The sequence below is a fragment of the Dicentrarchus labrax genome, unplaced genomic scaffold, assembly GCF_905237075.1.
Source record: "Dicentrarchus labrax unplaced genomic scaffold, dlabrax2021, whole genome shotgun sequence".
Taxonomy (NCBI): Eukaryota; Metazoa; Chordata; class Actinopteri; family Moronidae; genus Dicentrarchus; species Dicentrarchus labrax.
This window is the reverse complement of record NW_026136702.1, coordinates 3,307,173-3,323,268: the sequence shown is the minus strand read 5'-3', so window position 1 is coordinate 3,323,268 and position 16,096 is coordinate 3,307,173. Positions and strand designations below refer to the sequence as shown.

General features: G+C 39.6%; 1 protein-coding gene across 1 annotated transcript; it reads right to left on the bottom strand.

Moving 5' to 3' along the window:
* Positions 1-8,188: 8,188 nt before the first annotated feature.
* On the bottom strand, positions 8,189-11,704 carry ccnj (cyclin J). The gene is made up of 6 exons (XM_051378616.1): positions 11,521-11,704; positions 11,219-11,304; positions 10,196-10,406; positions 9,813-10,112; positions 9,487-9,646; positions 8,189-9,241 (listed from the first exon to the last, which is right to left on the bottom strand). Exons 2-6 carry the CDS (start codon positions 11,285-11,287, stop codon positions 8,860-8,862), a joined length of 1,122 nt encoding a protein of 373 aa, XP_051234576.1. The 5' UTR covers positions 11,288-11,304; positions 11,521-11,704; the 3' UTR covers positions 8,189-8,859.
* Between the last annotated feature and the right edge of the window lie 4,392 nt (positions 11,705-16,096).

Genomic DNA, 16,096 nt, shown 5'->3' with positions numbered 1-16,096 from the left:
TTTGAATTTGAAATGATTTTATCACATAATGAGCATCCTGTCTGTTTTCAGAATTTTGGTTATGAAACATTGTTATGCAATGTCTAAAATAAGCACAGGGCAGTGCAGTTAGGACTGCAACGTGTGCTCACATTTAGATTACAATGAATCCAGTTTTATTTCTCAAAGGCTATGTAAAATATACAACCTACAATGCACTGTGAAAGTCATGTTAAAACTTATTAGTAAATGATGGATTTTGTGATTAGAAACAGATATGATTAACCTTTTTGTTGGTTTTGTTAGTTGTGTTAGTTACATTTTAAACCAACAAGCATGTCCATGACTCACATGTGTCTGAAATGTATATTTTCCATTTTTAAGTCACTGTGGCCTGACTACTGAGTACATAAAGGTTAGTCTCTTCATAGAAATAGATATTCTTGAGGGAGAGGATTTGTTTGGGGGGTAATTAAAAGGGAGGTTTGTAAGGAGTTGGTTCTATCACAACTGCCTGATAATTATACAAATTAATCTATTTTTTACACTGTGTTGACCATGAGAAATAATATCAGTATAGTACATCAGCATAGAGCATATTGTTCAGTACAGTATCAGAGCATTGGAAAAAATGAGCAAAGCTGTCAGCTATCAGGTGCAGCTGATGGCTTGCAGCACTACAGTACATAACATTAACACTGAGCACATTTATTTTAGAACTAGCAATGATTCACGTTGTGCTGTGAAACTGAGCTGAGTTTCACCTACTGATGTCAGTATATCGGGCTGCAGAAACAGCTATAAAAAACAAGTTTTAAAATAGACAAGGCTTAAGCTAAAAGTTTTTTAGCTGAAGCACATTCTCAACAAGAACACCTGAAGTGAACTGGAAAAAAATAGAGAAACAGACAGGTCTTATGGAAAATGGGAGCTGATCATAAAACATACTGACACCTGTCACATAATATCTGCAATGGTTTCTGTCGCTACAGTCACAAACATCATGTTGCAATGTATTGTGTGACATATCAGGCCGCTTCATCTCCTTTGAATACACTGCTGGGATCTCAATGACATATTGGTGCTGGCTCGTGTTTGTACCATCTGCCTTCTGAACAGAGTGAAGGCACATAGATCATCCAAACCGAACAGAAATAGATGCTTATCACAACGCAATGATAGAAAATCTACATTCAAAACTCTGAATACAACCTATCATCGAAATGTATGCAATTATTCACCCATCCTCCTTCAGAAGGTGGACAATGGGATTTTCATGAGGCACTTTCTGCGTAATGAGCTCGTGAATCTGGAGGAGGAGGATGCATCAGTCACATATTTGTTTTTATTACCCAGTGCAATGCCCTGATTTGAACCCTGTTTAATCCTTGAGTGGGGTTGTCACTCTCAGACTAAGCTGACCCACATTAACACTATTACAGCAAAATAATACAGCAAACCTCTCACTGAATAATACTTTATAGGTACTTTAGGGCATATTGGAGCTTATTTGTTGATATCAAAATGTGAAATATTGTTAAATTCTGGTAAAAAAAAAGATTAGAGCTTCAGCGCCATAACTGTAATACATATACCATTTATTACAGTGACGTCAGAGTCAGCATTCAAGTGATCTTCAACATGCAGATTGCCTAAAGTCCAGCCATATGGTCCTTGTGTGTTCCACTTTTAGGCAGAAATATTCCAGCAATATACCAGACCTGGAGACAGTGGAGTCCATCTGCAAACATTCAGTGTAAACCTGCCTTAAAGGCATCAGGAGCAGGAGGTGAGTGCTTGAGTAAGGTGATGAATAATGACTAATGAAACCATAAAAAAAAATGACGTGAAATAATTAGAACTCATTATTATATTAATCGTTGTTCAATGTTATTTCATCATTAACTTTAATAAAAGCTTTTTGGATATCATTTTTATTTCATTGGACATTTTATTTCAAGCTGCCCGTTATTTACGAGTTCTTGCTCCATTATTCTCCACAACCGTTTGGTGACCCCTGGAAATTATCTCATGACCCCGTTGGGGGTCCCAACCCCACGGTTGTGAACCACTGAGCTAGATCACCAAGAATGCTAAACTAATCAACCAACTGGTGGCTGCTGCTGTAAATACACACACTACAAAGACACAGTAATGGTTAAACCTATTTAGCTGTTAAGCTTCATCTTAACAAGGTTACTAATGCTACTACCTACCTACCCAGCATCAAAGTGGAAGCCAGTGCTAGCAGTGTTAACTAGCTCCTGTCGGCTAGAGCAACCAAAGAGGAAGACTGTCTGACCTTTCGCTCTTCACAGAGTTGAGTGTCTTTCTCTGAGGATGAGGAACATCTTCAGATTTAAAAAAAAACCCTGTATAGCTAGTTAGACACATGTGCTTGTTGAGCTAAAACAAAGTTCTGTAGGTAATGTAATTCTGTATCTGTCTATGTTCATTTGTAGAAGCAGTTAGATGGTTTGACACCTCACTATGTTAACTGAGTTGCTTCTCATTTATTGGCTTTACTGTGGAGATCAAATTCATTGCTATTAATATTTCTGTTGCTTGTGTTGTTCAGTCTAACCTGCATTAAAGTCCATTCTCATCTAGCTAACTGACTATATGATAGATACACAAATCAGCCAGCCGCTGCAGTTATCTGCTGAATCCTTCCTCGTTTTATTTCCTGAAACAGTTTTATGCCTGTGTGCCCAGATCCAACCAAACATAGTTACTATTATGAATATTCAAGCATTTGTGTCAGTAGGAGAAGTTGTAGTTCTCGTTGTTATGTGATCTGTCAGGGTGACGTAACTCTTTGTGTTATAGCCATCTTCATGATTATCTTTCTAGATGTGGAAGGGTTTTTTTTGTCCCTAGCAACCTAAAAACACCGTAATGTACCACCTTGGAGCAGCCCTCACACCAATCTCCCATTGCTGTTGTCTTCTGAACAGAGACACAGAGAAATGTGAGCTTTCGCCTGCATGCCCTAAAAGAGCAGTTTGACTTCACAGTAAAAGAACAGCTTGACAAGTCAGGCTGCTTTCAGTGTTTGGGAGCTCTCTGTTACTGAACACAGCCCCATTCCTCTCTGTGAGAAAGAGTTATAACTAAATGCTTTGTTATTTCTTATTCTTTTGGTACTTATTATTTTTCTACTTTCATCGTCTTTGCTTACTCACTTTTAACCACTTACTTATTAGATTTAGTCAAAACCAGTTAGTAATTCCCTCCTAAAAGAGTCATTTGTTCTGCTGTTTTGATAATTCCATGTGCACTAACTCTCCTTCTGTATTAAGCATGCCTTTGTTTAATACCTAAAGAGACAGGGCCCTGATTTCCACCTCCTGAACAACAACAGGCCTGTAATTAAATTATCTTTTCTGTCTAAATTACTATAAAATGTGCTTTTCCCAACAGTTATCACTCATGAGCAATAACTGCATATATTTGATCAATCTTAGTCTCTTTGCAGAAAACTCCAACTGTTTCTGCTAAAATACTTTGAACACTGTGTCTTAAGGGATAGGCTCAGATTCTTAACAAAATACTTACTTGCCCACATGTACACTGAGGGAGAAGAGAGCTGTAATCATTCCTCCTGTCCATACCGGCAGTTAAGTGATCCCTCCTAGGTCCAGTTTCAAATTAAGAGATGGGGGCATCATCAAAAATCCCCATTGTGAGCAAAACTACATTCAAAAGTTCAGCCAAAGATAATATGAGGCTTCAGCAGTCTGTTGTCACCTGTCAAAAACACTTGATTACACTGCAGAGGGAGGTGGTAAACACTGACCTGCTCATAATAATATGCATTTTATGATCTAGAATTACAAGGTTCACAGAACAGTTCTTTAACAAGTTATTAACATTTTGTGGTAGTTCATTTTTAGTTTAGTTAAAGGACCAGTGTGTCATAGTGGTGTGGTTGGTTGTGATAAAAAAAGTTCTACCTGCAAAATGTACACAGGAAGACTCATCAAGTTCTGCTTCTTTACTGTGTCAGCTCACTGCTCTGTGACTGGGGCTAAATCAGTTGAAAAGATCATGATATTGTGCGAAATCTGGCAGTATTTTAGTAATCTTAACTTGGTTTGTGCTGTTTAGCTTGCACCTTGTGTACTTCTGCTGACATAAACTGATGACAGGGATTACATCCAAAACTGAGACACAGACAGTGATAACGCTAGCTTTAGAAGGATAAGAGAAAAAAAGAATGTAAAATAAGCGGCAGAAATTCATAGAGAAACATATTTTTAATTTGTGGCGTTGTTTTGAATTGAATTACAGTAAAACTTCATGTCAGTTTAAACGGCAAGTGTAGGATTTAGTGACATCTAGCAGTGAAGTTGTAGACTGCAACTAACTGGACACTGCTTGCATCTGTATTTGACGACCTTGTGATGAGAACAGGCTGTGAAGTGTATAGGAGAAACTACGGTGGCCACGAAACTCGCAAAAAATGCGAAAGGCCCTACATATTCCATGGAAGGTGACCCGTGGCGTCTGTAGATAAATACGTCTCATTCTAAGGTAACAAAAACTCACTACTTCTCATTTTCAGGTGATTGTACGCTGATTAAAACATACCTCTGAATATCATATTCCATTTTGCCAATAGATCCTCTTAAATGTTACACACTGGACCTTTTAAGCTGTGTAAAAACAAAATAAAACTGTTAACTTTTCTATACTTCTTCTAAGTATCTGCCTATAAGCAGTTAAAGCCTCAAATGTACAAGTGAAAAAGTATTAGAGAGTTCTGTCTGCAAAACAGCTATTTTAAAAACCCCATTTAAAAATGTGATAGAATGTGATTTAGAGTGCCTTTAGGGTGCTTTTATTTTGACAAATAAAAGAGAAGTTTGCTGTATATTAGTTTTCTATCTCAGTTGTAAAAACTTTGAAGCACTCAAAAGCACTCAGACTGCAGATAGAACCTTATTCCAAGGTCACTGTTTCTAAGATGCTGAATTTAGAGGGGAAATTACTGCTGTCATCAAGAGAAAATTCGTGGAGTTTGGAAAATAGCTCCTCTGTGTGACCATTATATTACCGCATCTTTTTATTTTTATAGATAGACTGGGTGTTTACTGTGGGCGGTTTACTGTTGCTTTTGTTGCTCGGAAATCCCCAGAGGCCTGTGTGCTCTGGGCTGATCGTGGCACCGACAACCACCGTTCTTTGGCCTATTATTGATAAAGGATTCGCCACTGTTATTATGTAATGTTTGTGATTGAAAACCATTTGTTGTTGTGTTGCTTTATGTGCATGGTAACGTGGTGGTGGGTTTTTTAGACACAATATTTTAGCAACCACAGAAAAGTATGTGAAAGTCATTTAACTTATTTCTTTGACTGCTTTTTTCTCTTGGACTTTGTCTTGATATTTAAAAATGTTCATATGGTATTGAGTTTTCTGGTTTCTAGTCTTACTGAGGAGAGCAGAACTCATGCAGTCTGGTGGGATGAGGTTACCTTTGTCATTGTGGTTTTCCTGCATCACTATGAGTACACACTGAACGCCTTTGTGACGTCAAACACTGTCAAAATGATTTACACTGAGTCAGTATGTATTTTGAAAGGTGTCCAACTTAGTATCTACTAACTCGCCTATACCCGGACACTGGAGGACAAATAGATGGTTCCTGGATTGCTTCATAAATCCACCTACTGGTTTGGCTACTGAACTAATATCCACAGTAAGTGAACAGCAGTGTTTGGGAGGGGGAAGTGAAGCCTGAAGAGAGTCTTCTCTCTCTTTGGTCCTCACCACCAGGTTCATCAGTCTGCTTCCTCCTCCACAGGAAGCTCCGTGGTGTGTAACCCCAGAGCGGAAATGCTATTTTAGTAAGCCTGCCTCATCGTGACATGTAGGAATCAGGAGTGCATTAGAGGTTTACTTGGAAGCAATAGTTCTGTCAGATCTGACAACATTGTTTTATAACAGGAACTGATTTTAATTTGAGACCCCTTAAAAGTATAGCAATGATTCCAGACTTGAATAAACAAAATGTTGGAGTGGCAAAGAAACACATTTGGATGTTATGTAAAGAAGAGACTGTCTTTGTGTCTGATTTTAAGTGTGTCCTTTTCCTCTGATGTCCAGGAGAGTGGGGGGATGTGGTTCACACCTCTCAGGTACACGGTGTTAATATACTAGAGTAAATATTCAGCTTATTTCTTTCCAACTGTTAAATGATCCGATGTGCCAACTTAGTGTGAGATGGGGTGGAATATTGGATTAAATGCCAATGAATATAACCTTTCTGTTCAACAACTTTCATCACCAGAAAGCAATGGCTTATTTGGGGGATTTTATAAAGGCTGGATCCTGAACACATTAGCAGCCAAAGACAAATTTACTCAGACTGCTGGCACGGAGATGAAAACTTTAGAAGAGACAGCTCACATGCAAGAACATAAAAGAGCAGTGAAGTCACTGAGATGAGAAGCATGAACAGAAACGTGGCACATACTGCCCTCTGCAGACTGTGGATTGCCTTGTCACTGCTCTCAATGGCCGTATATACTGTGTGAATCACATACTGCAAAGAATGTCTAGAGAACAAACAATATGAAATGTTTTTAGATCCCAGAAAGCACTGAACCGATTTACACTAAACAAAGAGTTACTGTTATTGTGACAAATTGCAAGGAACAGAGACAGTTCAATGGAAAACCTGAATAAATGAGTGCAGAAACATAATGATTGCAGATTCTTTAATACAGTTTCAAGAGGGTCAATGTAGTTTAATGAGTTTGAAACGTATGTAAACAGCTAAGAGCACGAACAAGAGATTCTGTTGCCCCGGTGTTAGACAGTGCTCCACCATCATTAACCACAGACTTGTAGATTCTGTAACAAGGAGCACTGGAGCTGTTCTGGAGGCTTCTGGTGGAGCACACAGACACCATTTCTGCTCTTTTCCCTCCTAGTTGTCATTTATGATACATTGCTTTCACTGTTCTGGGCATTTTGTGCCTTTATTAGATTGCCACCCGTAGAAAGATAACAGAAAATGAGGGGAGAGTTGATAGGGAATGACATGTAATAAAGGCACCTTAACCCCAAGGGCACCCTTACTTTCACTATTCTGAACTGGAAATTACTTTTTTTTTATTATTAGGCGGCTGCTCTTGCTGCTGGTTCGAGGACCTCATAAAATGTATTTTAATACAGCCAAAGTGACAGCTATACAAAAACACCAGCAGCATTTGACAGGGATTTTTCCAATCTTCTGACAAGCAAACAGAAACTGCCTGCTAGGCATACACTCAGGGGCCACATTATTAGGTACACCTGTGCAATCCAATGCAAACCAATACAACAGCTCTGCCATAATATCTACAAGCTTCACTAGGCTCAGTGTTTGGTGACATTGTTGGTGTACATTTAACAATTTAATACTAAAGTTACTATTTTTCTTGTGCTTTTATTTACATAAATGAGGGGAAACACCTCTCAATATAATGCAGTCCAGTACAACACTATTACTATGACATTGATGCTAACTGAATTAATGTTTCTGCAGCAGTGCAAAAAGAACATTTACATTACAGGCATCATAAAAGTAGATTTTATGGCTTTAACAGTTAATATTGGATATTGGATTGTATTAGATTGTACAGGTGTACCTAATAAAGTGGCCCCTGAGTGTATGGTAACTGGGTTTACACCAGAGATTGCAGGAGGAGTTTGTTGCTTGTTGTCTTACAAGATGGATATATTTTTGTCTGGGAAGGAAAGAACAGGTGCTGCTCAGAGCAAATATGTCAGTCAAATCCAAAATATGACAAACGTCTATGTCGCTCCTGGGTTCACTGTCAGTGCACTGGGGAAGCCTTGTGTCTTCTGTCAAAACCTCTCCCGAGTTCTTGGTAATATTTCAATAAAACTCAGACTGGCTTATTTTGTTACTTTTCCCTCAGATTGTAAATGAGAAGCCAAATTCACCCAAAATCCAACCACATGCTGTCATTGTTGGTCTTTCACAACGCAGTGGACAAATGAGACACCTAAAAGATTATGTTTGTTACTGCTGCACATCCAGTTTTCTCCCACAGTCACTAAAAATAATTGATGACTTAAGGTTGAACTCAATCACATCTTTGTATTTCTGTTTTGCAACTTTATGACAGCATTTTAAACTCCTAGGACAATCATTTTCAGGCAAGATAAAAAGACAGAAAACAGGACAAAAATCTAAGTTCAACACAGATTTGTATTTTATTTAAAACTATCATTGTAGAAGTGCACAGCACTGACTGAAATCCTCTGTGTACAAAGAGCAACAATTTTCTCTGCAAAGAAACTGACATCTATAGAGGAGTATATTCTTTTAGTTTTACAAATGACACGAATCACAAAGCAAAAAAAAGTTTTCGAGGTACAGAACACCAACACAAACTGTGCTCTCTTATCTCAACCAAAGTCCCTTTATGTAAGCGCCCTTAACTTAGCATCGTAACAGTCATAAAGGCTACAGGCACGAGGTATTTGTACGTTCAATACTTCTGAGGTAATCTGGCTCAAATAAATACAAGACTTTTGGTCTGCAGCTAAACTATACAGTAACACTAGTGGGTACAGAGGTGCAAACTCTGCTTCTAGCCACCTCACAGCAACATTCATACTTGATATCTCAAACAAAACACAAAATACCTAATGCAGGCTCTCCACAGAAAATTACAGCAGAGTATGCATATTGCACATTGCGTACACCTTATGGTTCAAAGTGCTGTACTAATCTCATCAAGTCTCTTCAAATTAAAAACATGCTTTCTTTTTTTCAGTGTATTTTGTTATGTTCCAAGAGAAACAGATCACATCTCTTATCTCTTACTGCCCAAAAAAAGACAAAATCCTGAAAATCCATCATCTGTCAAAGCACGGAGCAGCACAGGTGTAGTGCATGCTGACTTGGTAAGCCCTGTTGGGAATATTAGACTTTGGATCCAGTGAGGTAGTGATGGCCTGGGTGTTGCCGTGCTGGGGGCCATTAGGAGCCTGCAGGCTGTTTGTGGAGTGGCCGAGGTAGGAGGCAGGTCTGTGGTTAGAGGCGAGGCCGGGCTGCGGAGCCTGCTGGGGATATGGCATGCTGGGCCGGTGCAGGTACTGGGCCACAGTGGCTGTCTGGCCTGAACCGTGGTAAACCGACTGGCCCTGCTGCTGCTGCTGCTGCTGCTGCTGCTGCTGCTGCTGACCGGGCTGCTGGCACTTCTGCTTGTTGGCCTCTTTAACGTCACTGTCATGTGCACTACAAAAATACAAAGAGTTGTTGATTAGCGTGTCTAGTTGAATGTCTAGCATGAAATGTATAAGATACTGCCTGCTTGTAATGTGTGTCAGCGTGCACTGTGAGTTGTAAGTATCCATCTGAATCACTGTCACCACGATGAGTTTCTTTATGTTTAATGGTCCTTGGCGACTATAGTCATTTTTATTAACCGTCACGAGCACGTACGCAAGTCAGCGCCATCAGAGCTATAGACAAATACACACATGAGTAGTTTCTCGGCACACGGGACCAGGTTCTCCCATGTGTAGCCTGTCAGCCGCTGCAGTCGGGGTGGCCATGTTGGGGACAGGTGGAGGATGAGGCGGGAGGTGGCCACACACGCCGCAGCCACCAGTGAGGGTGCAAAACACAAAAACACATGATCTGAGGGAGGAAAGAAAACGGCATCACATGCAGCGAAAAAACTATAAAATACTGTTATGCATACACGTGTGAAAACAACCTATCAGACTACTAGAAAAAGGACAAAAAGGTGCCCATCTGTTGGACTAAAAGGTCCAAATAGCCTACCTTATGAAATGCAACTTACCTTGCAAGGAAACCTCTAGGAAGTAATCAGCATACTTGGCCATGTATAGTTTGGTCTTATCCAGGCAGGTCATAGGCCAGCCATCATGGAGGTCTCCCTCGTTGACGGCAATAGACAGATAGTATTCAATGAAATGAGCGGCTGTAGGGAGGTACAGGTTCCACTGGAAGGTCTCCAGCAGGAGCAGCTCCATGTGAAGTAAACCCTGTTTGGTCAGGACCAGGTTCATGGAGCTCATGCAGCCCAGGCTGTTCAGTGTCTCCAGCTTTGGCACCCGGTCCTCCCTTTCCTCAAATTTACCTGCCATGAGAAGCAAAACATCACACCGTGCAGAGGCACAAATTGGTCACGTGTTGGGAGTGAGAGGTCAGTTCAAGACTTACTGGCCAAAAGGAGACACGACAGAGAGACCATGTGAAGCTGCTGCACCGTGACATCATAGCGGTCCATGAAGAGGTCCAGCAGGTAGACGGCCAGGTGTCTGGCTGCAGGACACAGCCTGAAGCGGTTGCTGACGATGGCTATGAGGTCTGCAAAGTATCGCCTCAAGTTGAGCTGAGGGGACTGGCCTTTGTAGGAGGGCAACTTGAGCTCCTGTGAGACGACAAGTTGTGTTTGAGATCTCAGAGCACACAGACTTGATGGTCACTAAAGTTTGGTTTTAATCTGTTATAATACTAAGTATGCACAACATAGGTCCAAAAATACACACTCACACACTAATTAAACTGGTAAATTGGTTTGGGAAGATATAAAATGATCACAGATATGCTGCTATCGGCTGGTAAATAACACACTGCAGTGCAGAAATACCAAAATGTGCTTGACATAATTGGGAAACAGTGTCTCCACCAGAGAGAGCAAAGACTAACTGCAAAATATCTTACTTGCTCATTACCTATTATGGGCTCAAGTCATTAAAAAAAATCTAATAGATAATAAAAATGACCAACAGATCATCAGATTTTTAATAGGTTTAATTGGTATCACATGCAAAAACACATATCCATTGTAGAGCTGCAGCAATTAGTCGATTAGTTGTCAACTATTCAATTAATCGTCAACCTTTTTGATTAATCGTTTTCAATAAAAAAAATGTAAAGAGAAAATGTCCATATTCTCTGATTTTAGTTTCTCAAATGTGAATATTTTCTGGTTTCTTTAGTCCTTTGAATATCTTTGGATTGTGGACAAAAACAAGACATTTGAGGGATTCTGCACTTTGATTAAAAAGGGAAACAGGGGATGGCATATGTGAATAAAAAAAATAATAGCATTAAACAGATACAAGATGTTCTGCATAAAACTGAAACATGGCACAGTTTAAAAAACACTAATAACTAACATACTTCCATGGATGTTCCTGTCTGTTTTTGCAGGCGTCACAAACCATATGTCGCACTCACTTTGTACCGTAGCGCCTGGTAGATGTCTGCAGCCAGTTGTCCTTTCCACCATTGGTCCTCTAGCTCCATTTAACACACTGAAACCTCTGAAAGGCACAAAAACACGTGAAAGGCCAATCAATCTACTCATACTTTGTGCTGAAAGTGTGTGTGTGTGTGGGGGTGGGGGGGGGGGACAGTATCTGATGATGCACACTGACACTTTTAAACTCGCTGGATTCGCAGTGGGTCGTTCAGGGTTCTTTAACTAAACTAGGAAATAAGAAAAGTTTGTGTTCACGGTTCAGAAAGTGGACACTCACCCAATGAGCACATGTAGTGGAAATTAGGGGCAGTTTCACTGAAGTAAACTTCAATTCAAACTAGCCGGACACGCTCACACTCATTGTTGTAGTCAGTGAGGATCTTCGGGCTCAGCACGAGTTCAGCAAACGCTACTGCTGCCTTCACGTGCTACCGGAAACACCAGCCTCAAAGCTGGGAGCGCGTGAACAGCCGACGGAAATGAAGACGTGAAAACCGCAAAGGTTGTGAAACAACTGGTGAAAAACACAAAAGTGGGAGTTTTTTTTGCAACAACCCTACATCATTTATCACATCTTATTATGTTGTGATCTTGTCTATTCCACTAAAGTACAAACGCATTCATACACAGTTGATTCATTGTTGAAATAACCTTTTAAGTTTGTAGAATTTAATTTTAACCAGAAATATTAAGTCCGAATTTCTACTAAGGTGAGAAAAAAAGTTTCCGATTAGCACTTGAAAGCATCACCTTCATTGGCTTTTAGTGCACACAGGACGCAGCCAATTACAAGTAAGTATAGTAACTGCCAACATCCAATCACTGGCCTGATGCAACCCATACCCAATGTTAGGGAATTATGACTATTTATATAATGGAAAACATCAAATAATAATGAACAGATTACTATTGTTTGAATATTATCCAATATAAGTTAAATGTAATGCCTGAAAAGCAGCCAAAGTGGAGAAAAACATGTCTGCATACAGGCCCGAGTTATCACATTTCCAGAGAATCTTAACTGTGTAAATTTCGAGATAAATAAGAACTGGAAAGTTCACAAAGCAAAACTGATATGTTGATGTTACAAATGGCAAATGATTTGTCACATTCACATTTACTTAGAATTCATCAGGTTTACTCCCACGTGGCCTCTGTAGAAATTCCATTCATGATACATTTCAGGAAACAGTTCAAAAGAAGAAACAGCATTCAGAGATTTAACCCCTCGTCTGTGGTTTACTTTTATAAATATGCTGACATCAACCAGATCAACTTGAAGCCACGTGGAAATAAAATCTATCAATCTAACATTCTCTTCCATTTTATTTCATGTCACGGTACAGTCACAGACATTAACCCAAAGCTAAATAACAATTAATATCTTCTTTGAAGGTAAATAAAGCCACAATAATGAATATCTGGAGTTTTAAATAATATACAAGGTTTTCATGTGTTAGGCAGTAGATATCCTTTTTGTTTTGATCATTTACTACAGTATATATCACATTCAGAGAAACCCATCTGTTGCTTTAGTGTAAGCATGCATATGTGTCTGGGTGCACTAGTGAGAGCCATGTGGAGATATAGGGTTATAAGAAGTGAAATCGACTTGTTTTTGGCAGATTTGCTATAATTTGCTATACTTACATCTCTTATCCTCTTCCTTTATATGCCCAGGGTCAGTCTGGTAGTTTATTTCTGTGGTACAAATTACAAAAGGGGTCAGTTTGCCCCAGCACCACAGCACAAGTCAATCTGACCCTAATAGGTTAAAGCAACATTGAAGTTACTATGGCTTCTCTGTCTTTCAAGAGCAAAGGAATTAATCTAATGCATGGGGGGTGGGGGGGTTCTTCTGGACGGGGCCACTGAGGTGGGCACTTGTGGAGAGGCTGCAGGAACCCTGCTGAGCTGGAGGAAGTGGAAGCTGATGGTGTCACAGGGGATGGCGTCAGGACTGTCCCCTTTGTCTTTCAAAACGACAGCAGAATTCATTCAGTTCTTTGGCCAGGTGTTAATGGAGGTGGGCGGGCAGGGGGGGCAGGGGGGCGGCTTTAGGTTTGTAGTTGGTGTCTGTATCTGTGTGAGCCCCTTCCAGACGGAACCAGAGTCAATGGCTGAGAACTGGTGTTGGAGTTTCTCACAGAATATGCCGTTTATCTTCTCTCACCTCCTTGTTAAACCATGATGATTGTATATAACATCAAAGACCTCATCACTTATGGCTATTCAGGGAGCACTGGAGAGTTTGGCTGGAGCTATAGTGGGATGAGCCCACAGTACAGATAAGTAAGTAAGTAAAGATATATAGAAGGTAAAACTAGTGTGTCGACTCTTCTGTGGCCTACAAAAGGTGTATTAATGGAGCCAGTATGATACAAAAGTGTCCTAGTCAGTCATTTATTGCCAGGAAATGTATCTTCTAACAGATTATTCACAAATTTCCTCCTGTAAACAACTGGCATAAATAATTAATTGAATACGTAACTTTGGAATTATCTAAAATGTGTTATCTGCTAATCAAATACCATCATTATTTTAGCAGCCATACTGTGCTGGAAGTTACATTCATTGTATTTCTTTACATGTTCTGTGGGGAGAAGACGTCATAGTGGTTCCATTTTGTTCTTAAATAATAAAAGAGCAGTCCAGAGATTACGGGTGCGATGCGGGGGGTGAGTCTTTAAGAGGATTGGTAATACTAGCTGCTCTGTGATAGAAGCTGTTGAGGGTGGTGGGTAGTCTTGTTCTTAAAGGACTGCAACTGTCTCCCAGAGGAAACAAATGGTGTCCTGGGTGGAGGGAGCTGGTGGCAGTCCTTTCTTCCTCTTGGTGTCATGCAGGGCCTCGGTGGAGGGCAGCTGACAGCCATTGACCTATGAACAACCCACCGCTGCTCTTTCTCCAAACAGCCAGACAAAGAAACACCAAAGTAGTGGATGTAAACGTCAGTTATTGATATTTCCCTGGCAGTGTGCATGCTCAGTGTTTGCAGAAATAACATCCTGTTTGGCGGCTATTCACATCTGAAATATGTTTGGTGACGCCAGAGGTCTTGAATGACTCACCTGGTTTCTAAATCTGAACCATTGATTTCTTGTTTTTTTTTTTTTGCTGTACTTCAGACATTCCTTGCTAACTCAAATGCTCATCTTTACCTTATCTGAGTTTAGGAAGGGCTCTGTTCCAAATCGCTGGCAGCACAAAGGTCACTCTGCATGCCCATATAGACTGAGTCACATAAGATTTAATGACAAACCAAGTAGTCATATGGGAATGATGTGAGTGTATGTGCAGTAATTAGAAAGTGAATGTCAAAGGGTAAGGCCAGTGGAAGCAGTAAAGTAGAAATAGTAAGTTGGTTCAACACATAAAAATCAGTAAATACAAGATGAGATTATTTTTAACTACACATTGAAATGACTACTTGTCTCTAAAACAACAGTTATGTAAGTATATAAATATCTAAATATATATCTATATTCTTTACAAATTAATCTTAAAAAGTCTCATTAAAGATCACTAAAAGGTCACTGGTAGAAAATTAATCCGCAGCCTCGCAATAAAGTGTCCCACATTTACTGAACTGAGGCCCAGTGGGCTGTTATTGAACCGTGGGGAGTATCCCTTCATTGTGTGGTAATGTGATTTGTGAACTGCTGGCCAGACCCAAAGGGTGCCCAGCTTCACACAGCCTCACTCCCTAAGTGTTCTGCAAATTAATAATGGGCACTGCATTATCTACCGCACCTGTCTAGAATAACAACAAGGTGCGTAGCTGAATGAGCACAAACCAGCGGACCCCCCCAAACTGAGCACAAAGAGAGAAAAATGACTCAATTAAAAATATATTTTTCATTTTAAAATCACTCACTTTGTATGTGATTATATTCTTCTTGCTCCCTTGTTGAACCAATTCATTTGTTTAGTTTATCTGTTCATTGTCACAATATTTAAGAATGATTGCATAATACAGCTTTTTGTTTAATCTCTAGACAATACACTGATTAGATATGAGTTGTCTAACTGTTGACTGTTCTGCACATTTACACATTGCAATTCATTTTAATGATTTAATGCACAGGAGCCTTTAACCCTGAGATACCCACAAGACCTCATGTATACTTTTTTTTGTCATATCTCACAGCTGCTTTATTCTATCATTCAATATATTCTTTGTCAATTAATTTGTTTCTCATGAAGTCATATCACTGCTTTTATTTCATTTATTTGTGCTTTTTAGAAATACAAATGTCTTCCCGGGGGAACCCCTGTCACAAGCACCTGATTCCACTTGAGTTCATGTTTAAGTTAATTTGTGCCCTGGGTCCCGATTTAAAGTATCACACACTATCAAGGGGGGTTGGGGCACTCACACAGTTATTAGTTATTATAGTTATAAGAGACAGACACAGATTTTCTCATGTGCTCTATTTTCATTTTTACCCAATCTGCAAATGTAACTGTAACTTCCCTAAAATAATAAAAATCTGCTTTTAGATTACATTAATTACATCATTTATAATGCTTTTAGAATCAATAAGTTAACATTTTTCTATGATGGTTACAGTATTTTATACTTGGGGGTCCCCAGTAATTCTTATATGTTAAATATGTTGGTGGGATGAAGGTTATTTACCACCAAAATACTTTTTTTTTGTATTTTCATAGTTCACCTGTGTGTTGAAGCGGGCACACACAGTCCTGATATCTGGTGGGTTAATTGTAAAACTGTGTCACAATATTTCAGCCTTCCTGCACTCTGAATATCCAGCATGGTGCTTGTGGGTGCACTTTTAACTTGAAACAATGCATTTGACGGATGTAGCTCCCAGTTTTTGTCAGTATTG